Below are 25988 nucleotides of genomic sequence, written 5' to 3'. Positions count from 1 at the left end.
AATTGATACCCTAAATCACTTCCTTGATTGATAGAGTATATTGTAGGAATATTATGTATATTCTTCTTTCCTAATTTTTTCCTTTCCTATTGTGTTGTACTATTCCTCTATAAGAAAAGGAGGAATCATTGTATTTCATTACAGAGTGAAATAGAGTTTCTTCTCCATATCTTTTTAGCTTATAAGCAGGCTTGAAATCTTCAAAATTCGAAGTTGGTGTAACAATAACCTTCAACTTCACAACATCTTTTGCTTATTGATCTAGTGTAGGTGATTCATCAACTTCTTGCAAACTAGAGGTCTTAGATAGGATTTCAGCTCCAGTTGGAATTAGTTCTGTGGTAGATCTTGAATAGAGATCCACTAGTATACTGACTTGAAACTTCTTTGAAATCAAATCCAATAAGTCATCCACTTTTTTATTGAATTCTTCCTTGAATAATTTCTCTAACAACTGCATTCTCTCAAGAGTTCCTTCAACCATAATTTCCTCAGTTAAATTCTTCTGACTTCACTTAAAACAACAATTAAAACTGCTTCCAATAATTGGTAACTGCCTCTGAAATCGCTTCCAGAAACCGTCTTATATTGCACACCTTCAAAATTTGATCGAAAATAGCAAGATCCAGCCAAGAACTGGACTGCTCTAATACCAATTTGTCAGGACCTTGGCCTTAACTTGTGATTTTCTTGAATATAGAATTGAAAGAGCAAGAGAAAAAGAGAGAAATAAGGGAAAATCGAATAGAACAAGAAAGAAAATTGAGAGAGATGAAGGAGAAGTAGACAGAAAGTAGGGAGAAATATAGAGAAATCGAGTGTAAGGGAGAATTGCAGAGGAAAAGAGAAATCTTTAATTATTGAAATTACTATATTTTCCAAAATATATTCTCTGATAATACAACCCTTAGCTATGAGAACAATATATAGGCCAAAGAAAGAACAAATTAAGAAAGCTATTAACTACTAAATCTCTAATCTAGGAAATAGTTTGGAAGAGGAATCGACTATGAAAAAGGAAACAATGCAAAAGGAAATATCGAAAATTCTTCTGATCTAATTTGATCCTATCAATCTTCCAATACTATTCTTCAACTTGATGAATAGATATCTATCATTCCCAACTTACTAACATTTGCTTCAAAGTCTGGCTTTGGTAGGGCGTTTGTTAGGAGGTTAGCTTCCAGCCGCTTTGTTGGAATGTAGTGCAAAAGTGAGTGTCCCAATGTCGATTTCTAACTTGATGAAATTTCTGTTAATCCCCACATGCTTCATCTTGTCGTCTTGAATAGGATTATGAACTATGCTCATGAAAAATTTACTATTATTGTATAGTTTCAAAGGCTCTTCCATTAGAATTGATAGGTCTTGTAGCTACCTACTAATCTAGATCAGTTCACACAGCCTTTTGAACGATTGCCCTTTATTCACCTCAGCACTATTTCTTGCAACAATTGTCTGTTTCTTGCTTCTCCAAGTCACCACAAATCCCCATACTCTTGTGCAATAATACCCAGTAATGGATTTTGTGTCTTCAACTGAACCTACCTAGTCTACATCTGCATAGCACTCAACACCTCGTTGGTCATTTTTTCTAAATAGTAAACCCTTTCCCGAAGTACTCTTTAGGTAGCGAAAAATCTGACTCACTGCCTCTAAATGTCTCTTGTATGAGCATGCATAAACTAACTTACCACATTGATGCTATAAGCAATATTGATCCTCGTAAGAGATAAGTAAATCAGTTTCCCCACAAGTTGTTGATATCTCTCTCTGTCAATTGGTGATCCTCTTTGGTAATTTTATGCTTCTAGTTTTGATCTAGGGGATCCCTACAAGTTTGCATCCCAGTTTCCTTGTCTCTTTTAGTAAATCCAAGGTGTACTTCCTTTGGGAAATAAAGATACCCTTTTTACTCCTACCAATTTCCATCCCAAGAAAGTATTATAGATGCCCAAGGTCTTTTACTTTGAATTCTGCCTACAATTGATCTCTACGTCTGATGATTTCTTGTGTGTCATCCCTAGTAATCACCATATCATCTACACAGATGATAAGTATGGTCATTTTCTCATCTTTAACCTTTTTACAAAGAGAGTATGGTCAACTTGACTTTGAGCATAACCGAACTGCTTCATAGCTATATTGAATTGAGTAAATCACACTTTAGGAGATTGCTTCAGTCCATACAGAAACTTTCTCAATTTACGCACCATGCATGCTCTGTCCCCTTCGAATCCAGGAGAGTCACATATGTACCTCTTCTTCCAAGTTTCCATTCAGAAATGCATTATTTACATCCACCTAGCATAAGTCCCAATCCAGATTGGCAGCAAGAGAGATAAGGACTCTAATAGAATTCAACTTGGCAACAAGAGCAAATATTTTCCCGTAGTCTATACCATAGGTCTGAATGTACCCCTAATCAAGCAATCTTGTGTTGTATCTGTCTATATTCCATTAGCATTCAGCTTCGTGGTAAAGATCGCTTACACCCCACGGCCTTTTCCCTTCAGGTAGAGGAACAATATCCCTAGTCTTGTTCTCATTTAGTGCTGTCATTTCCTCCATTACAACTGCCTTCCACTTTTGATCCTGAAGAGCCTCATGTACATTGTTAGGAATCTTACATGGTCTAGTTTTGAAGTCAATGCCTAGAATTTTGAGGAGAGCTTAGAGTAAGATAGTTGGATATGGGGTATTGAGTACAAGACCTTACTCTTTTCCTTAGGGCAATAGGCATATCAAGATCATCAACTGTACACTCACCTTCCCCAAGTTGTCTGTCTTCCATTGGATTTGGCTCCAAGTCCGATGGTGTGCTTTGTTGAGGAACTCGTGGTCTCCTAGAGTAGACTACAAGCTCCTCTTGAGATGATTTTCCAGCTTCTCCCCCTTGACTAGTCACCATTCCAATATTAGTTTCAAATTGTTGGATAGAGAGATCTTGGGATATGGGATTAGGAAGCAGAAGATAGATGGATTGATGATCTTCGGTTGAGTTCTCCCCCTAAAGAGAAGCATTGGGGAAAAGGGTTGATTTTCCAAAAATGTGGTATCATAGGAAATGTAAAATCGCCTGGAAGTAGGGTAGTAGCACTTGTACCCTTTAGAGTGAGAGAGTAACCAAGGAAGATGCATTTATAAGCCTTAGAATTGAGTTTTTCGTGCGAGTAGGATTGGGATTATGGACAAATACTATGCACCCCAATATTTTGGTTGGAAGGGAATCAAGGAGCCATATAGAAGGAAACTCTTGACTTAGACAACAAAGGGGAGATAGAAATTGAAGGGTTTTGCAAGGAAGACGATTGACAAGATCGATAGCAATAAACACAACTATAATACCCAATATTCTAAAGGATTAATTCTAGGATTTATGCCAATTTAATCATGGTTTGATTGGACGTTGGTAGGGATGAGAGTCAAACAGAGTTGGAACTCTTTTGTGGGAAGTAGTGAAATAATATAAGAATAAATGGGGTGGTTAAATGATTGACTGGTTAACTCAGGCCTGTGGCCAAGCGAGCCATGTTAGGGCCCTCAATGCTAGCAGGTTCCGAGTTCAAGTTGCACGGGAAGCACCATTTTATTCAGGAAAGACAAGGCCAAAACGACATTGCATACTAGCATGTCAAAGGCCTGGCCCTACGCGATCCCCGCCTAAGACATGCGCAGCCCTTGCTGCTGCCTTCAACCTTCTTAATATTTTTCCAGATCTTTTGCATCTGTAACGTGGATCCATTGAGGCCTAGTAATACCCCTAAAAGTTTCCACAACATTCCTTTTGAACTAAAGTTTTAAAATTGAAGGAAAGTTGTGGCTAAAACAAGGGATTATTTTCTTTTTTTTTTTGGGGGGGGGGGGGGGGTGAAATTTTGCAATGGCTTTTAACAACCCAAGGAACCCTTTGCAACTCCTAGAAGGCAAAAACAATTTGCTTATAAATCAAGAAAGCAAATCTTGAGTTGTCAAGGGTGTTAGAGATATGCCCCACAAGCCAATTATATTTACATATAATTGATCATATTTTACATTGTGACTCTTTATCTTCAATCAATTATTATTGCAAGGCATTATGTTTTTATTTGTCATTGATGGTTGTCTTTATTATTTCCATACTTGACAAAGTCCATAGATCAAATAGGCACATGGAATATGGTCGTGCATAGAGATGACGATCATGAAACATATTCCTTATAAACCTTGATCTTAAATGTTCCTAGTCATAGAGTTATTAGGACTGGACACTAATAATTCGGATAGACTAGCATATATGATGCATGCTCAATTAGAAGAATGTCTTGTTTCATGGACATTGGTGTGTGGACACTAGTACATATATGTAGGTGCTTATTATAAGAATAAGTACACTGAACCGACTCGCTACAGAATTCCTAATGGTAATTGTTTATTGTCGAATTGGAATTTCTGTGTTGGAATAGTGCAGATTGGTCCTTAGACTTGAGACATCATGGTAGTCTTATATTTGACTGGTTACGCTTTGGTTCTTTTTGGATTCCAATGGAGTCATTAACAAATTATCATTGGGCGTAACCTTATCACATATGAAGGCTTGTGGATGTCGAAATAAAATTCATCACTTATCGATAAGATGAGAAGATGTCTTGTGTATTCCGATGATTTCATGACTGAGGAAATCCTTGGCCAAGGTGAGGTGGAAATCAAAAGGTGTTTTGATTTCACCTATCAAGTCATAAATCTGGAATTGATACATAGTTATTGAATGACTAGGGTTTCGTCATGAAACCATACCCTAAATTCAATCGGGACATAGATTGATGAAAGGATTTTACTGTACGGTAATTGCAATTGAAAAGGTCCGTGTTTTTTCATCGTTGGCTAGACATTCATGGCATGTTGCTAGAGTTAACCATGATATGTAGGATTTTAGAATTAATATGATTAATTCTAAAACTATTAATTAAAGAGTTTAATTAAGAAGCCCATGAGATGAGTTAATTATGAAGCCCATAAGTTTAATTAAAGAGTTTAATTATTCTATTCAGTTGGGCCTTCATATAGCCCAATAGAATTGGCCCTACATCTAGCCCAATTGTGGATCTAAGGGGTCACACACTTAGGTCGAGCCCGTTCCACAGTTTAAAAGAGAGATTTGGCCCAATATGATTATGGGGCGGACCTAAATTGTTTAGGGTTTTTCCAAAGGCATAATTAGGGTTTTTACTCTATAAATAGGCCACTTAAGAAGCTGGAAAAAGAGGAGAAGGAAAAATTCGGATCTCTCATTGGAGGCGTCTAGGGTTTGCTAGCACTACTCGAGGCGTCGTGGAAAGGGTCGATCGTGTGGACCGACTTGGAGGAGTTTGCGCTTGCAACTCTACGGATCAAAGAAGGCAGAATCGAAGCTACACGGTTGGTCGGTTTCTAACAAAGGGAATTGGAAAGATAGGAGAGAAAAGCCTAAGTTTGGGTTGAAATGGATTGTAGGAACGCCTTCATTGTAATAGTCCTTTTTAATCTATTTATGCCTAATTTTTGCTAGAAAAGTTGAGCCATGATTTCGATAATTTTGTTGCATTGGGGAAACTTAAAAGAACATTAAAGGGGACCGCAAAAAGCTAGAAGTAAATTTGGTAATGGTTAATATGTTTTTGTGCAAATTACATGATCATGTCATGCATAAGATTACATGGGAATTTGTAGAGGCTATGGATTTTTGACTAAACAGAGCTCGTGTTAGGGCATAAGGGATTCATGTGGTCCACTAAGACTCCGAGATGGACTTTGATGAGGTGGGCAGGCTATGCATGCATGTTTATTTCATGGTTTCTATTATTGTCATGAACTATAACTGCGGCCGCTAGCTAAGCTAAAGTACAGCTATCCTAAAGGTTTAGGCACCCTAGGTGAGATCTAGGTTTCACCGCCCTTCGCCCGCCAAGAACTTGAGTCCCAAAGATAAGCAGTGTACAACACTCGAATCTCAGTCGAGTTACATGCTGGAATCTTAGGACTGTTACAGAGGTATTATAAGGTCTTGGCATGGAAGTGAAATTTTCAAAAAAATCTGGGATACTTGTGTAATTTTGAAACCTTCAAGGGTGAGCATAACCCACCAAATTTTAATTCCAGAGTTTGGCCGAAATTTCCAGATTCCGGCAAACTTGTGCGATTTCGGTCAAAACTATGCAATTTTTGGCAATTTCTTCCCAAAATAGCTTTATATCCTTTCAAAATCATAATTCACAAAATTTTAAATTAAAACCTCATACGTTCCCTGAAATCTGTAAGGTTTGGTCCGAAAAATTCCCTACAACATGAGTAACACTAGGGTGTCATCAATTAGGTCATCGGCTTAGCCATTTGGCCCAATTAAATCACAAAAACTTGTCTTGCTGCTGGGTTGCAGCATACCAAAAATTACATATTAAATCGAAAAGCTCATCCATCATCAAATAAACCCAGTCAAATTGAAAGAGGGCTTTTTGAAATTGAATGAGTTGGCTTTCATATGAACCTAGTATGACTCATTTTGGTGGTCGTTTGATCCTTCAATTTGTCTGTACATTTTCAAGAGTCGTTTACCCAAAAACTGAGCAGTATGTGCTTAAGTCGAAATTCTGGTTAAATCTAAACTCATAAAATTCCTGGAAAAATTTCTTTAGATATTAAACGGAATAAGCTTTCGTTTGGCACCAGTTTCAGGTGCTTCCGAAAAGTGGATTTTTCTAGGAAAATTGACGAATTCAGCTCATAAGCAAAAAAATCCATTTTCCAGCAAAATAGTCAAAAATTCCAACTTCAAATTTAAAATTCGTCCGCCCCACACATAGTTATTACAAACCAACAATATATCCGTTTGACCCATGTCCTAAACAACCAAAAATAAACAAGAATTTGAAACTAAACCCATTGGTAGCTAGGCTGCTTGAAACAAGACACTATTTTGGCCTAGCACGGCCCATTATCCGCATCCAATGGCGATTCATCCATGATCACCATTTTTTCCTTGCTAGATCTAGGTCTTTTTGTAGGATTTGTTATAACAGGTGACTCCTAAGACTCAGTAAAGACAATATAAAATATAGCAAATTATAGTTCATGACAAATATAGAAAAACATGAAATAAATATGCATGCACAGCCTGTGCACCTCATCCAAGTCCATCTCAAAGTCTTAGTAGACCACATGATTTCCTTGGACCCTAACACGAAGTTTGTTTAGTCAAAAATCCATAGCCTCATGTCTAGAAATTCCCACAATCTCATGCATCCCATGATCATGTAATTTGCACAAAACATATTAACCATTACCGAATTTGCTTCTAGCTTTTTATGGTCCCCTTTGATATTCTTTAAGTCTCCCCAAAGCAACAAAATCACTGAAATCACACCTCAAAACTTTTCTAGCAAAAATTAGGCATAAATAGATTACTATTTCAAGATAGGTGTTAGTACAATCAATTTCAAACTTAGCCTTTTCTCACTTACCTTTGAGCTTTAAACTTGCAACGATAATATGGTTGTCCTCGCTCTCTCAAATCTTTCTAATTCCCTAAACAACTCACGATTTGCTTTTTTTAGTTTATGGGAAAATTGTTTTGCCTTCTAGGAGTTACAAAGGGCTCCTTGGGCTGCCAAAGGCCACTGCAAAATTTCAACATGGCCTGTTGCACATGCCCCCCCCCGCCCGGCTGCCAAAGGCCACTGCAAAATTTCAACATGGCCTGTTGCACATGCCCCCCCCCCCCCCCCCAACCAATTCCTAGCCTAGACCTATTCCCTTGTTTTGGCCACAACTTTCCTTCAATTTGAAAAACTTTACTTCAAGAGGAATGTTGTGGAAACTTTTAGGGGTATTACTAGGCCTCAATTGATCCATGTTGCAGGTGCAAAAGATCCGGAAAAAAGGTCTAGAAAATCAAGAAAAATATCAAGAAGGTTGCAGGTAGCAAAGGGACCGCGCATGGCTTAGGCAGGGGCCACGCATGGCACAATTGAGGGTTGCATATGGCACACAAGGCGTGCACAACCAAGCCCTTGACGACTGTTATGCGACGTCGTTTTGGCCCCACATTTTTTTGAAAAAAATAATGCTTCCCACACAACTCTAGCCCGAAACCTGCTAGCATTAAAGGCCCTAACATGCCTCGCTTGGCCACAAACTAAGTTATCGAGACAATCATTTAAGCACCCCATTTATTATTATACTATTTCACTACTTCCCACAAAAGAGTTCAAACTCCGTTTGACTCTCAACCCTACCAATGTCCAATCAAACCATGATTAAATTAGCATAAATTCTAGAATTAATCCTTTGAAATATTGGGTTCTTACAGGCTCCCCTCCTTACAAATTTCATCCTCAAAATTTTGTAGGGGTAGCATCTTGTGAGAAAACAATTATGAGAGAAAAACCTAAGAGATTAGTCTCTTAGTGTGTTATTTATAATAGGCATAACGGGCCTAATAACCTAAAGACTGTGGTTCAAGGCAGGTTCAGTACTGTGGTTCAAGCCTTTGATCTCACTCGAAGTGAAGCTAATCATTCAGTTTTCTATCGATATTTTTCTTCTTTATGTATCTACCTTGTTGTTTATGTAGATGACATTGTTATCATAAGGATGAATCGGGTTGGCATACAAAATTTGAAGGAACATCTCCATCCATCAGCACTTTCATACTAAAGACTTAGGCAAACTCCAATATTTTTTGTGTATTGAAGTTGCTCAATCAAGAGATGGGATCTCAATCTCTCAGAGGAAGTATGCACTTGACATCTTAGAAGAAACTGATATGGTGAACTGCAAACTGATTGACACCCCAATGGACCCAAATGTCAAACTCTTGCTGGGACAGGGGGAGTCTTACTCAGATCCTGGAAGGTATAAAAGATTGGTAGGCAAACTGAACTATCTCACAGTCACTCGTCCCGACATTGCTTTTGCTGTGAGTGTGGTGAGTCAGTTTCTCAATTCTCTATGTGATTCTCACTGGGATGCTATTATCCGGATTCTGAGATATATCAAACGAGCACTGGGTAAAGGGCTACTCTGTGAGGATAAGGGGCACACAGATATTTGTTGTTATGCAGATGCAGATTGGGCCGGCTCTCCTTCTGATCGTCGGTCGACCTCTGGATATTGTGTTCTTGTGGGAAAAATTTTGATTTCTTGGAAAAGTAAAAAACAGAATGTAGTAGCTAGATCCAGTGCAGAGGCAGAGTATCGGGCTATGGCTAATGCAACTTGTGAGCTCATCTGGCTTAAACAACTCTTGGAGGAACTCAAGTTTTGTGAAATGTCCCCTATGAAGCTTGTTTGTGATAATCAGGCTGCCTTGCACATTGCTTCCAATCTAGTGTTCCATGAGCGGACTAAGCATATTGAAATCGACTATCACTTTATTAGACAAAAGCTGAGTGAAGGTGTTATTGTTACAGAATTTGTTAACTCCAGTCCTGTCCTCAAGATGACATAGTTTCTTACAAAAGGTACACTGTGAACTTGCTCGATTATTATCACGGCCTTTATTTCCTCCTGAATGAGAAGCCTGAGACATAAGGGCTGAAGATTTGGTTGGAGGAACAACATGAGAAGATGACATACCATGTGCACCGGTCATGTTCAACAACCTTTTAAAAGAGTCCTTTCATAGTAGGATTAGTAGAGCTAGTTAAGATTTAATGCTTGATGGCGTCAAATTCTTATTTTAGACCGGAAAGAGCAATAACCATAAAAAACTTCTCTCTTTGAGCAACCTGTTCAGTCTTGGTCGTAATAATGGGGAGAAGAGCATCAAATTCTTGCATGAGAGCCCGAACCTATCCCAAATAAGATTCCGTGGACGACTCTTGCTTCAGATTCTTGATATTAGATACCACAATGTACAAACGTTGGATATCATTTGTATAACATTCTTCAGCTTCCTTCCACACGTCAACACAAGTTTCAAATGGCCGAAAGAGCTGCATGATGGATGGATCAATGGACTGCCATGGGAGACTGCCTAACTAGGCATCAACTTGTTTCCATCTAGCCCGATTGGCTTCCAGCACACTTTCAGCCTTTGTGGTAAGATGATCGGCTTGGCCTTGCCCTTTGAACCACATTTTGACAGAGGCTGCCCATGAGAGATAATTGGCAGACCCTATCAACTTGATAATGGTGATATTGGTTGTTCCGATACTGGAGACAGTAAAGGACTGAGAGGCAGCAGAGGCAACAGTTGCGGTTACGAGAGTAGTATCAACAGAAATTGCGTCACTGAGGTTAGACATAACGAAGATTTGACATCGGGAATAAGCCTAGGGCAAGGAGGCGAGCTAATCTAGAGAAGCCGGGAGAAAACAACCGGCGAACGCGCCTTCACGTGTCAGCGGGTGGGGGCGGACGGCTACACATGGCGACGGCGCGTGGGAGCTCTGATGACTGCAATTTTCCGACGGCAACTCGGCCTGAAGGCAGCGAACCCTAGGGTGGGGTCGATTCCAGCAAAAGATGGTGGGACAGTGATGTTTAGCGTGAACAGTGACGAATAGAAAGAAAACTAGGGGGTTTTTTTTCGGCGTGAATAGTGACGATGAAGAAAGAAAACTAGATTTTTAGGCCGCTGGAAAAAGATACACAGCAGTGGCTAAGGTTTTTCTCACCGGTAGCTCTAATACCATGTGAGAAAACAATTATGAGAGAAAAACTTAAGAGATTAGTCTCTTAGTGTGTTATTTATAATAGGCACAACGGGCCTAATAACCTACGGGCTTAGTCTATGGGCTTAACCTAATTACACATAGTTATAACAAATAAATAAATAAAACTCATACAACAATATGCAATATATCTAATTATACTCATAATTCTAATATATCTCCTTTCCCAAAACCATTCTTACCACACACTAATTTTTTAGAATCGGCTAGGATTTTCGAATAACTAAGGCAATATCGCTCGCATCTTTCCCACAATTTCCCAAGTTGCTTCTTGCTCCAAATGCTAACTCCATTGTATCTTTACCATGGGAATGACCGTACATCTTAATTGATGGTCCTGTCGCTCCAATATTTGCATTGGTTGTACCTCAAAGGTTAGGTTAGGCTAGAGATCAAACTCCTCAACTGATAACTCAACATCAAGGTTGTGAAAGAGCATATTACCTGAGTTGTTATTGTATTTGTGCTAATGATTATTTAATTAGTTGTGGTGTTGTTGTAATTTGCTATATATTAGGTTGCTTTGATATGCACTTATGTTGTTGTCGATAAATCTTAGTTAGGCTATGTGCTGCTAAAATTTAGAGACATGAAACGCATCATGCAATCTAGCTAGTACCTCTAGTGTTCCAAGCAGTAGGCGACATGATCAATCCATTCCAAGATTCAATATGGCCCTAAATACCATAGTCCTAACTTCCCTCCTTGTTGGTATCTAAAAGCTGGTCATAATGGGGTAACTTGAAGGTATACCATATCCCCCACGGCAAACTCCAAACATCAAGTTTGCCAGTTAGCATGTTGCTTTTGCCAATCTTGGGTTGCTTTCATGTTCTTGCGAACAATCACAATCTGCTATGTAGTTCTATCTATGAGATCTATTCAAGCACCTACTTTAAGCCAACATATTAGCGACCGACACTACCATCCATATAATGCTTCATAGGGTCCCATCCCTATGCTTGCCTAATAACTATTGTTATAGGAAAATTCCACCAAACACATATTCATCCCAACTAGCCCCAAAATCTTGCACACATGCCTTGAGCATGTCTTCTAGAATTTGATTGATACACTCCGGTTGATCATCCATTTGGGGTGATCTAGAATTTTGACACAAATTGAGTGTCTCAATCAAACACAATACTTATTGAAATTCCATGCAAACAAACAATTTCTTGAATATAAAGCAGAGTAAGTTGTTTAGCCTATATTACTTTTAACATGTAAAAAAATGTGCTGATTTTGTCAATCGATCTACGACTACCCAAATAGCATCAATTTTCCTTGAAGTCCAGGGTAGCCTCACGATAAAATCTGTCATTACATGTTACCATTTCCAATCTAGAATCTCCACAGGCTATAATCTGCTTAGTGGTTTCTGATGTTCGGCTTTCACTCATCGGCATATATCACATCTCTCTACAAATTCAGCCACACTTTTGTTCATTCCCAGCCACCAATATATTTCTCGAAGATCCCAATACATTTGGTGGTTCCAAGGAGCACCATATACAGTGTACAATATGCCTCACTTAGAATTTTTTGTTCTAGCTCACCATAGTCAAGCACATATACCTTCCGTTCATTCAGAGTACTCCATTACATAATTCGAATTCAGGTCAATTGGGTTATCCGCTCTGGTCCACCCATTGTTTCAAACTACTATCCTGAGTCGTAGCCTACTTAATTTCTTCCCACAAGTTGACTTGCAATTGCATCTATGCCACAACAACAGTGTTCCACGTGGTTTTACCTTAATGGCTAGCTTTAAAAATTCCTCAGTCAAAGTTTGCAAATGAGCAACTAGTCGAACTCCTAACATGAAACTCTTTCAACTTAGTGCATCTGCTACAACATTTGCTCATCCAAGATGGTATTGAATGGTACAATCATAATCCTTCAAAAGTTCCATCCACCGTCATCAGCGAAGATTTAAGTCTCGCTGGGAGAAAATATACTTCAAATTCTGATGATCTGTATATACAATAATTTTTTCTCCATACAAGTAATGTCGTCACAATTTCATAGCATGTACCACAACTACTAATTCCAAATCATGCACTGGGTAATTCTTTTCATGGGGTCACAGATGTCGAGATCCATACGTGATCACTTTCTCGTGTTGCATGCACACACCCCAAACTTGCTCTTGAGGCATCCGTATAGACCCTGTATTCACCAGAACTTGCGAGTATCGCTGGCACTGGAGTCGACGTTAATCGACATTTAAGTTCTTGAAAAATTATTTCACAAGTGTCGCTCCAAGCAAATCTTCCGAGTTAGTTGAGTAAAACGAGCTACAATGCTTGAAAATCTTTCAACAAATTTCCTATAGTACCTTGCAAACCAAGAAAATTCCTTATCTCTGTAATGGTAGTAGGTAGTGGCCATTCTTTCACCATTTCGACCTTTGCAAGATCCACAGATATTTCTTGCTCCGAAACTATGTGACCCAAGAAAGAAACTTCTTTTAACCAAAAGTCACATGTACTAAACTTAGCATACAACTTATAATCCCTCAATGTGGACAAAACTATCCTCAAATGCACATGATGAGTCTCTTCACTTAACGAGTATATCAATATATCGTCAAAGTAAACTATAATGAATTTGTCCAAGTATGGTCGGAATATTCGATTCACAAGATCCATAAATGCAGTTGGCGCGTTGGTCAAACCAAAAGGCATTACCAAATACTTGCAATGACCATATCGTGACCTAAACGCTGTTTTGGGAATGTCTTCTTCCCTTATCCTGTAACAAATTAGTCCTATCACCTACCGGTTGGAACTACTAGAGATGTTAGCTGAACTGCATGATGTGTTTCATGTTTCTCAATTACGAAAGCACATCTATAGCCCTAATGTTGAGTTACTAGCTGGGGAGGTTGATCTCCAACCTAACCTAACCTTTGAGGTGCAACCAGTGCAAATATTAGAGTGACAAGACCGTCAATTAAGACGTAAAGTTATCCCCATGGTAAAGGTGCAATGGAGTCAGCATTCGAAGTGAGAAGCAACTTGGGAAATTGAGGATAAAATGCGAGAGAAGTTTCCTTATTTGTTTGAAAATTTAGGCTGATTCCAAAATATGTGTATGGTAAGGCTAGAAGTTAGAAAGGAAGATACTCCCCTTACAAAATTTCGAGGACAAACTTTATAAAGAGGCGAAATTGTAACAACCCAGTATTCTAACGGATTAATTCTAGGATTTATAATGATTTAATCATGGTTTGATTGGACATTGGTAGGGCTAAGAGTTAAACGAAGCTGGAACTCGTGATAATTATGACTCAATGTCCTTGATTATCTGTGATTAGCTTTCCTAATTTAACTGTGATTATATCATCGAATTTGACTGTGATTATGATATTGTCAAATTCAATTTTATGTGAGATTTATCTCATTTAGAGGAATATCCTCATGAATCTTCTTCTGATCAGAATATGATTTCCTATGTACATCTATAGATGATTTTAGGTCTATAAATAGGTGTCCAATGTTCTGGTATTAGTAGCAACTATATCACTTTTGTATTACCAATATTTGGTTAATGATATTTTGTTCTTTCTGCTCGTGGTTTTTCTCGATTTGGGTTTTTTCATTAAATTCTGTGTTTGTGTGTGGTTGATTGGTTTGATTGTGGTTTGTATTCGATCCAATTTCGTAACAACTCTTTTATGGGAAGTAGTGAAACAATATAAGAATAAATGGGGTGGTTAAATGATTGATCGGGTAACTTAGCCTCGTGGCCAAGCGACCCATGTTAGGGCCCTCAATACTAGCAAGTTATGGGTTCGAGTCACGTGGGAAGCACCGTTTTATTTAGGAAAGGGGGGGGGGGTGAGGAAAGAGGAGAAAGAATGAAATGGGTTCAAGCACGGATTTATTTTTTGTATTTTGTTTTATTTTTCAATATGAGGAAAGAGGAGAAAGAATGAAGAGTAAATTGATCATTTTAACCCTTTATTTAATAGTAGGGATATTCATTGTAATTTCTCAAGCATCAGGGGTTTTAAGCAATTTTGCCAAACCTTAGCAGTGTTAAACATGTGCAAAATATGAGCATAGCTACGTAGAGAATGTTATGATAAATTTGTGGCCATACAATAAAAGAAAATTAGAAAGGAGATTATCCATAATAAGTTAAAGTAGTGTTTTGAAACTAAAATGCATGATGTGTTTAACATGTGGTTTGGACATGTAGATGAAGACCAATAGATGCATCCATAAGGAAAATGGATGAAATGAAACAAATTTGGCGCAAAAAAAAAGTAAATGAATATCAAAGATAACCAAGTGAAAAACTCCTGGTAGACATAACATGGGATATATTTTGTTGGGAAAATTAGTCGCAGATAAAGATGATTGGTAAGCTAGGGTCCACGAAGCAAGGCCCACTTAGTGGCATTAAGGCTTAGTTGTTGTTGTTCTTGTTATTGTATGTGATGCGATCACCAATCAAGACTCAGCCCAAAGCCGACCCGACCACGCCGGAACAATATTTTAATACTTCTTAAGTTTTAGAATTCTACTTGGTTTAGGATTTTACTTTATGTTATTTTAATACTTTATAAGTTTTTAGAATTCTACTTGATTTAGGATTCAATTTTATGTTTCTACTTGATTTAGAATTCTACTTCACGTTGGATTAGGATTTATTTCTATTAGGATTTTAGTTAGATTTTGTTTATAAATATTAGATGGACTTGGATTAGCCAAATAGTATAAATATGCCTAGGATCTAGAGTTTGTGATCAAGTTTTCTCAATCAAATTTCAGCAACTTATTTAGGTTTTCTTAGCAAAACAGTCTTGTTTTTGCGTCTTCTTGAAAGCCAAGATTCGGCCATTGAAGTTTGCTCTTTCAAGGGTTTATTTGGTGTGTTTTTTTCACACGCACTACACGCTGCGTCAGGTGGTATCAGAGCGGTTAATCAACCGATCAAATGGCCAATCTTGAAGGTAACAGTAGCAACCAGCCTCGTGACGGTGATTAGGGGTTGTCCACAGTTTGGAGAGCAATCGAAGAACAGGGAGAAGTAACTCGTACTATCCAACAGTGATTGGAGCAATATAGCAACCAATTGGGCACCTTACTACGAGTTAATGATGACAGGAACCTGAAAAATGGGGTGAATCAAGCCAAAGCGGGAAGACCACCCATTAATCATGTCCTTGTTAATCCTAGAAGACCAGTGATTGAAGATAGCGATGAAGAGGATGATTTTGGTCGAGTAATAGCTAACCCTGGTAGTAGAGGGGTTAGGAGGAATGCGCATCAGCACAATTACTGGGGCAACGATGAGTATAAACTAAAAGTTGATATTCTTACCTTTAGTAGAGATGTTGATATTGAGGGGTTCCTGGATTGGATCACTGAGGTTGATCGTTTTTTCGAATACATGGAGATCCCAGATGAACGACAAGTAAAGTTAGTGGCTTACAGGTTGAAGGGCGGTGCATCTGTTTGATGAGAGCGATTAAGAGAAACGAGATTGAGGGAAGGCCGACAGTCAATTCAGATATAGAGATGAATGAAGCAGCTGTTAAGAGATAGGTTTTTGCCCCCTGACTATGAACAATATATGTTTGAAGCTTATCAAAGATGTGTACAGGGAATGAAGAGTGTGAATGAATATAGCTCTGAGTTTCTGCGATTGGCGGAGAGAAACCAATTGTCAGAAAGTGACAATCAATAAGCAGCTCGTTACTTGAATGGATTGAAGCCTGCTATTCATGATAAAATTGGGGTTCAGATAGTTCTGAGTGTGCAAGAAGCAAGGAACTTAGCTTTAAAGGCTGAGTTAATGTTGAGTGAGAGATCTCGTAATGACAACTATCGTCGGTATAGTGGGAATGAAAATAAACAACCAGCTTTTGATAAAGGCAAGTCGGTTCAAGGAGCACAACCCTCCAATCCACTCCATCCAGTCAACCCTAATAAGGCTACAACGTGGGGAAACATTCGAAGTACTACTTCTAATCTTCCAAAATCCCCTAATCCTTATGCAAAGCCTATTCTTTTAAAATGTTTCAAGTGCAATGAGGTTGGGCATCGATCTAGTGATTGTCCAAGGAGAAAAACAGTTAACATTGTAGAAGAGGAAGAGGAAGATGTTGCTGAAGAGGAAGTATATTGTGAGCCTGATGGGGAGGATGACGAAGAAGATTATGGACATGGGCAATTAACCTGTGTAGTGAGGAAGTTAATGCTATCTCAAAAGAATAAAGATACTACTCAACGGCATAAACTTTTCGCACGAGGTGTACGGTGAAAAGAAAAATCTTTGAGTTGATTATTGATAGTGGAAGTCAGGAGAACATCATAGGAAGAGATGTGGTGGCAAAGATGCAGTTAACTCCTGAAAAACATCCAAGCCCTTACATGATTGGATGGATCAAAGAAGTTGGTGGCATACATGTGAATGAACGTTGCAGGGTGCCTTTCTCTATTGGTAAGTACTCCGACGAAGTCTATTGTGATATTGTTGATATGGATGCTTGCCATATTTTATTTGAGAGGCCTTGGCAATTTGATGTGGATGCTAAGCTAATGCGATCATCAATCAAGACTCAGCCCAAGGCCGACCCAACCAAACCGGAACAATATCACCAAAATATTAGTGCCATAATGTTATTTTAATACTTCTTACGTTTTAGAATTCTACTTGATTTAGGATTCTATTTCATGTTTCTACTTGATTTAGGATTCTATTTCATGTTTATACTTGATTTAGGATTCTACTTCATGTTTGATTAGGGTTTTATTTTTATTAGGATTCTAGTTGACTTTTATTTAAGTTTTATTTCTATTAGAATTCTAGTTGGATTTTGTTTACAAATATTAGATAGATTTGGATTAACCAAATACTATAAATATGCCTAGGATCTAGAGTTTGTAATCAAGTTTTCTCAATACAAATTTCAACAACCTATTTGGGTTTTCTTAGCAAAACAAGTCTTTTTTTGCGTCTTCTTGAAAGCCAAGCTTCGACCATTGAAGTTTGCTCTTTCAAGGGTTTATTTTGGTGTATTTTTTTCACACACGCGCTACACGCTGTGTCAGGTGGTATCAGAGTGGTTCATCAACCAATCAGATGGCCAATCTTGAAGGTAACGGTAGCAACCAGCCTCGTGACGGTGATCGAGGGCTGCCCGCGGTTTGGAGAGCAATCAAAGAACAACAGGAAATAATTCGTACAATGGAGCAGCAATTGGAGCGAATCCACAACCAATTGGGCGTTTTACAACGAGTTAAGGATAATTGGAACCAGACTAATGGCGTGAATCAAGCCGGCTATGTTAAACCAGGAAGACCAACCATTAATCCTGTCCTCATTAATCCTAGAAGACCAATTATGGATGATAGCGACGATGAGGATGATCTTGGTCGTATGATAGCCAACCCTAGTGGTAAAGGGGCTAGGAGGAAGGCACAATAACACAACCATTGGGGAAACGATGAGTATAAACTAAAGAATGGCTTTTCGATGAGTTTGGAGCTTGATTTTGAAGATTATGTTGTGCCAGCAACCACAACGTCTACAAACTTAGGTCTGATTTATGCTGCTAACATGACAGAAACTCCAAGGTTATTGACTCATACTGGGGTATTTTTCAATTCCAAGAGCTCAAGCATTGCTTCACAACCCAATGATGGTGGCGTTTCTTCTGATCGACTTGAGACTGTAAAGGAGATAGAGGTCATGGTAGCAAATCCTTCTACAATTTATTCAAGCTCTAGCATGGTTGAATCTAAGGCAATAAGAACATATTCACCTTCGCAATTGCAAAAGCAAAATGGTCACATGGGTCTCATTGTGGATAGGGGTGTTGGATCTCCTAGGCTAGTTAACTCAACTGCTGCTATAGATGATCAAATGCTTAGACCAAAAGAGGATTCAAGCATCAATATTTTAAGTGATGGAAAGACTGCTGGTAGTCATGGAATAAGCTTTTATTCGAAATAGTTGCAAAAGAATGCTTCTCCTGGCAAGAAAAATCTACGAATGAATTCAGAAGCTGTTGAAGAGTCAAAATCAAGAAAGCTAATGAGAGGAGAAAGACTTGTGATAAGATCTACCAAATTAGAGAAGCGCTCAAGATGAAATGTTCAACATCCTCAATCTAACAGTAATAATACAATGGAGGTAGAGGGCAACAAACATAGCAATGGTTGGACCCATGCCAATGCAGATATGTCTAAGAAGGGGAGGAATGTCTTTGCTCATGTTCCCTTAGCAGAAAAGTTCAAGCAGTTCAGGAAGGTGTCAAGCAAAGGTTGCACAAATAAGAAATATAAGGCGACAGCTGACAAGTATAGAAAACACAAGGTATTTGAGATTGGAAAAGAAGTCATGATATTTTTGAAGAAGGAACGGATTCTAGCAAGACAACAGAACTAGCTCAAGCCAAAGAAGTATGATCCTTACAAGATTACAAAGAAGATAAATGATGAAGCTTATGTTATGGATTTGCCTAATCATATGGGTATTTCCAAACATTCAATGTGGCTAATCTCTCTTCGTACTTACCGGATGTGGATTTGTCCAAACAGGATCAAAATTCGAGATCGAATTTTTTCTCAAGTAAAGGTGAATGATGCGGTCACCAATCAAGACTCGGCCCAAGGCCGACCCAACCAAACCGGAACAATATCACCAAAATAGTAGTGCCATAATGTTATTTTAATACTTCTTAAGTTTTAGAATTCTACTTGATTTAGGATTCTACTTTATATTTCTACTTGATTTAGAATTCTATTTCATGTTTCTACTTGATTTAGGATTCTACATCATGTTTGATTAGGGTTTTATTTTTATTACGATTTTACTTGACTTTTATTTAGAATTTATTTCTATTAGAATTCTAATTGAATTTTGTTTACAAATATTAGATAGATTTGGATTAGCCAAATACTATAAATATGCCTAGGATCTAGAGTTTGTAATCAAATTTTCTCAATACAAATTTCAGCAACCTATTTGGGTTTTCTTAGCAAAACAAGTCTTGTTTTTGCGTTTTCTTGAAAGCCAAGCTTCGGCCATTGAAATTTTCTCTTTCAAGGGTTAATTTTGGTGTGTTCTTTCACACACGCGCTACACGTTGCGTCATAAGCACTCGAGTAGGAAGAACACATATCAGCTTGAGAAAGAAGGTGTGCGTTATACTTTGTTACCCATAGTGGAAAAGAATCAAACCAAAGCTTCTAACGTGGAGGGGCGAAATTTTCTTACCATTACACATAAACACACTGAGTTTGTGAGGGAGTATAAGGATACTCGAGAGGTTCACTTATTGGTTATCAAGGGAAAGAGTGTGAGTGAGCCACTGAAGGTGAATCAAATTCCAGTGGAGGTACAGGGATTGTTGGAGGAATTTCATAATGTGGTTCCTGAGGAGTTGCCTAAAGAGCTACCTCCTATGAGAGAGATTCAACACTACATTGACTTGGTTCCTGGTGCTAGCTTGCCTAACCTACCACACTACAGGATGAGTCCTACGGAGAATGAGATTTTGCGTGAGCAGGTAGAGGAATTGTTGAGAAAATGGTACATTCAGACTAGCATGAGTCCATGTGCAGTGCCAGCATTATTGACACCAAAGAAAGATGGGAGTTGGAGGATGTGTTGACAGTAGAGCCATCAACAAAATTACTATTGGGTACAAATTTCCAATTCCTAGGCTCGACAACATGCTTGATCAACTTGACGAGGCTGTGATTTTTACCAAAATTGATCTTAGAAGTGGTTATCATCAAATCAAAATTCGACCTGGAGATGAGTGGAAGACAGCTTTTAAGACGAGAGATGGGTTGTTTGAGTGGTTAGTCATGCCCTTTGGACTAACCAATGCACCAAGCACTTCCATGAGACTAATGAACCAAGTATTACGCCCTTTCATTGGTAAATTCGTTGTGGTGTATTTTGATGATATTTTGATATACAGTAAGTCTATTAATGAGCATGAGGGGCATATTCGAGAGGTGTTGAGTGTGTTGAGGGAAAACAAACTTTATGCTAATTTGAAGAAGTGTACTTTTATGAGTGAGAGCTTGTTGTTCTTGGGCTTTGTTATAAGCAAAGAGGGCGTACAGGTAGATGAGGAAAAAATGCGAGCTATTAGAGAGTGGCCAACCCCTAAAAATGTCAATGATGTGCGAAGTTTCCATGGATTAGCAACTTTCTATAGGCGGTTTATCAAACACTTTAGTAGTATTGTGGCTCCAATTATTGAGTGTTTAAAGAAAGGAAAGTTCCATTGGGGTGAAGAACAAGAGCAAAGTTTCACCTTGATAAAAGAGAAATTATGTACCGCTCCTGTCTTAGCTTTGCCAAGCTTTGACAAATTGTCTGAGGTTGAGTGTGATGCGAGTGGAGTGGGTATAGGTGTTGTGTTGTCCCAAGAGAAGAGACCAATTGCATTTTTCAGTGAGAAGTTGTGTGAAGCCAGAAGAAAGTGGTCTACTTATGATAAGGAGTTTTATGCAATAGTGAGGGCTCTTAAGACATGGGAACATTACTTGATTGCCAAAGAATTTGTTCTTTACACAGATCACCAAGCTCTTAAGTACTTGAGTAGCCAAAGGCAATTGAGGAGTGATATGCATGCTAGATGGTCTGCTTTTATTGATAAATTTGCATATAAAATTGTACATAAGTCGGGACAGCATAATCAAGTGGCGGACGCTTTGAGTAGGCGTGTGGATTTGATCAAGACCCTTAGTGTGGAGATTGTTGGGTTTGAGTGCTTGAAAGAATTATATGCGACAGACGAGGATTTCAAACATGTGTGGGAACAATGCATGTCTCAGCAACCATCAGGAGATTTCTATGTGCATGATGGGTTTCTCATGAAGGGAAATTAGTTGTGCATCCCTTACACATCTCTTCGTGAGAAAATTATTCAGGATTTGCATAGTTGTGGCTTAGCAGGGCATCTTGGCAGAGACAAGACTATTAAAACTGTTATGGGAAGGTATTATTGGCCAGGAGCAAGGAGAGATGTTTCTATTATTGTGGCGAGGTGTTATATATGTCAAACAGCTAAGGAGCACTCTTCTAACGCCGGTCTCTACATGCCATTACCTGTTCCCAATGCTATTTGGAAAGATTTGTCTATGGACTTCGTGTTAGGTGTACCGCGAACCCAACGAGGTATGGATTCTGTTTTTGTAGTGGTTAACAGGTTTTCCAAGATGGCGCACTTTCTCCCATGCAAGAAGACGGCAGATGCAGTAGCTACAGCCAAATTGTTTTTCAAGGAGATTGTTAGACTACATGAAGTCCCTAAAACTATTACTTCGGATCGTGATACAAGATTTTTGAGTCACTTCTGGATTACCTTGTGGAGAATGTTCGATTCATCTTTGAATTTCAGTAGCACAGCACATCCCCAAACTGATGGACAGACAGAGGTGGTGAATCGTACCTTAGGAAATCTGATTCACAGTGTTTGCAAAGACAAGCCAAGACAATGGGACCTAGTCATAGCTCAAGCGGAATTTGCCTACAACTCCATGCATAGCTCAACAGGAAGATCACCATTCTCTATCGTATACATGAAAGTTCCTAATCATGCATTGGATTTGGTAAAATTGCCAAAGGTACCAGGTTTCAGTGTTGCAGCTAGTGACTTAGCCAAACACGTTCAAGTAGTTCAAGAAGATGTCAAGCAAAAGTTGTATGAGGCAAATAAGAAGTACAAGGCAGCAGCTGACAAGCATAGGAAGCACAAAATATTTGCGATTGGAGATGAAGTCATGATATTCTTGAAGAAGGAACGGATTCCTGCAGGACAACAAAACAAGCTCAAGCCAAAGAAGTATGGTCCTTACAAGATTACAAAGAAAATCAATAATAATGCTTATGTTGTGGATTTGCCAAATCATATGAGTATTTCCAAAACATTCAATATTGCTAATCTTTCTTTGTATTTGTCGGACATTGAGTTGTCATACCCAGATCACAATTCGAGGACGAATTCTTCTCAAGTGGAGGTGAATGATGCGGTCACCAATCAAGATCCGGCCCAAAGCCGACCCGACCACGCCGGAACAATATTTTAATACTTCTTAAGTTTTAGAATTCTACTTGGTTTAGGATTCTACTTTATGTTATTTTAATACTTCATAAGTTTTTAGAATTCTACTTGATTTAGGATTTTACTTCATGTTGGATTAGGATTTATTTCTATTAGGATTTTAGTTGGATTTTGTTTACAAATATTAGATGGATTTGGATTAGCCAAATACTATAAATATGCCTAGGATCTAAAGTTTATAATCAAGTTTTCTCAATCAAATTTCAGCAACCTATTTGGGTTTTCTTAGCAAAACAGTTTTGTTTTTGCATCTTCTTGAATGCCAAGCTTAGGCCATTGAAGTTTGCTCTTTCAAGGGTTTATTTGATGTGTTTTTTTCATACAAGTGCTACACGCTGCGTCAGTATATAAACCATAAAAGTAATGGTTTGAAAATAACATTATTTTTACCTCAAACCGGTTCCAAAAGTAGAGAATAAGGTGCTGCATAAATGCTGCAGTTGTGGAGAGAGCCAAATATGAAAAACCTGTGAAATAATTGCAACATTTGTTATCATGAAGAAATAATCCCAGCTTAATCTTTGAGAATGTAAGTAATAGAAACATACCGTAACTATATGAAAAGAAATAAATGTGGAACACCAGAAAATAGAGCAAAAAGAAGCGAGGAAAGAACTTCATAGATATTGGCGTCCGAACACTGCAAATCAGTAACAGTACCAATCATTAAGGGTCATATATATACATACAGAAAATCAGGAACAAGTTACATACATAAAAAAATTGCATAATCTTGGAAAAGATGGAACTTTGTCCATAAATAAAGTCATTGCACAATGCATAGAGCATGTATTTACAGCCATCTAATAGGTAAACTTAGCCCCTTTTTCACAACATATCAAGTCTTACTCCAACTAGGATGGGGTCAGCTAAGTAGCAACCTTTTTTTTTTTTTTCTGTTCTTTGGGTGAACTTTGTAGCAAATTCTTTGTAGTAGCATATTTGCTATTTACAGGATTCATAAATCATGATTAACATAAATTGTTATTTACATGATTCACAAAAAGAATCATACAAAATTTCCATTTCACACCAATTGTGCGCATATCAATTGACTTGCTGCTCACAATTTTGACATCTTCTATAATGGTCTTAACAGTCTGGAATCTGCCTCATTATAAGTGGGTAAACATGAGCCTTTATGTCAATTAAAATGCTTAAACATAGGAAGGTCCAGAAGTACACCTATACTTTGCTGTAATTGGCCATAAAAGCCCACAAAATTTTGATGCAGATCAAGGAACACACCAATGCCGACATTGCTTATTTGATATAATTTTGGTACGCATAGCATACAAGGGTGGCTACCTTGTTGCAATAGGTAATTAAAAGTAACACATGAACTGATAGTCAATGATGAGATGCACCAAAAACTCTACTTGGGTCAGAGAGAGAGAGAGAGACCTGATCAAAGTAAATAGTTCGCACAACCACACCAGGATTAAGACCATGAAAGCTAATAGCTGATCGTCATAGAACTCAAATAGAAAAAATAAGATACCAATCATAATCTGCAAAAAACAAAGAACAGGGCTGAGAAGAATCACAAGGAATTTATAAAGAAAATGTTAAAAAGAATGAAAGATGAGTTAATGACGCTCGACTTCAGTATCACAAAGATTGATATATATATATATATATATATATAACTTACAGGCACAAAGACCAGGGATTCAATAACGTGCACAAAGATAAGCTGGAATGTGGGAAGCTGATGACGAGCATGATGCTGTAGCTGAACTGCCATAATTAGAGAAAAGGAGACAATCATTTTGCTTTGAAGGGAGATATCAGAGGAAACATTTACATACTTCTGCACATATAATATATGAACCATGAATGGTTAAGGGATGTGGGCCCTTCAGCCAGAATAAAATGAATAGAGATATCATTTCCAGGACAAAACACCAAAGACTACCTGATCAATACCTCTAAAACACAAAGTCATCAACTCTTGCAGTTACAGTCTTGTGACCCAAGACAAGGGCAGGAGAGGGAGATGATAACAGCCAGCCCATGGGCCTTGGGGTGGCCCACAGCCCTCACTGCTAGAGCAAATCTATATCAAAGACATTCAAGGGAAGACACATAATCCAAGTCATTCGACCACTAGATCGAACCCCACACTGGCTTGATATTTACAATTTCAAATAAGCATTGGCCTATTGATCATTCAACCACCAGAAGGATAGACCAAGCCAACACATGCATACAGTCTGATGCTTAACTCCTCCCCGTTGAAATTAAACACATTTTTCTTCATCTGGTCAGAGTCATCACAGTAAATAAAATATTATAAATAACTAACCAGTGAACTTCAGCATGCGAGTTTGTGTCTCCCTCAATGTAAATGAAACTGACATTGTAGTAGTGAAGAAAACAAAAAGTGACATCATAAGCACACCGCACTTGGTCACAAGATAATCTGCAGAAATTCAAGTCAAAGAATAACTTTGAAGTCATATTTCCAGTAAAATTCTCAGATCAAAAAGTTTACAGAAAATGCAGTTTATAGAAAGAGCACAAATTTGTTTATACTCAGGACAAAGATTTGTTAAGTTGTGAGAAGTAGATGACTGATTTTTTCTAAACAAAACCATAAAAAAGAAGATGGACCTGATCTAATAATAAGCACACACAACAAACGCAATGATCTCTCTCTTGATGTCTGACCTCAACCCATTAATAAAGCTATTTACCGTGATGAAAAGGATCCTCTTCAAGCTCGCACCTAAGGAGAAGCTCTTCAAATCAGGATAGGTAATCAATTACACTAGAAGTCAATTGTTTCAGGTTTAACAATTTTTCTACTGACCGACTCTCATGGTAAGTGGGCAAGTAATTCTCCATTTTTTATTTCATGATTCCCCATTACATTATGAAGGATAATACAAACTCACTGAAGAGCAGTGATCACTCCCAAGAGAAGAACAGAAAACGGGGAAGGAGGAAGGAGAGTGAAGAGATTGTGGGGTAAAATTCAGATAATTTCTATTACCATTGTCAGCAATAACAACCCATACCATTTATACATCATTTCCCTAATTAGCGAGACACCATGGCACAAAAATATTCCTTCTAACAGACTGATAACTTCCCTCAATAACCTCACGTGAACAAAATTAAAAATGTTGGATTAGCTATCGATTAGCTATTAGGCTAGCTATGATTAGAAGACAAGTAGACAACTA

The 25988-nt window shown here is 38.2% G+C and overlaps 1 protein-coding gene across 2 annotated transcripts in view; it reads right to left on the bottom strand.

Annotated features, from left to right (window-relative positions):
- The window catches only part of LOC127797424 (membralin-like protein At1g60995), a 65914-nt gene that overhangs the window by 5015 nt on the left and 34911 nt on the right, over positions 1-25988 (bottom strand). For both annotated transcript variants that reach the window (XM_052330308.1, XM_052330307.1), the window contains 5 exons: positions 25106-25222; positions 24452-24537; positions 24202-24308; positions 23346-23437; positions 23188-23264 (listed from right to left, as the gene is read on the bottom strand). In XM_052330308.1, the coding sequence (XP_052186268.1) occupies positions 23188-23264; positions 23346-23437; positions 24202-24308; positions 24452-24537; positions 25106-25222 (479 nt within the window). The remainder of the gene's footprint in view (positions 1-23187; positions 23265-23345; positions 23438-24201; positions 24309-24451; positions 24538-25105; positions 25223-25988) is intronic.

The sequence above is a fragment of the Diospyros lotus genome, chromosome 1 (assembly GCF_014633365.1).
Source record: "Diospyros lotus cultivar Yz01 chromosome 1, ASM1463336v1, whole genome shotgun sequence".
NCBI lineage: Eukaryota > Viridiplantae > Streptophyta > Magnoliopsida > Ericales > Ebenaceae > Diospyros > Diospyros lotus.
The sequence above is the reverse complement of the archived record's forward strand: the minus strand, read 5'-3'. Positions and strand labels throughout refer to the sequence as shown.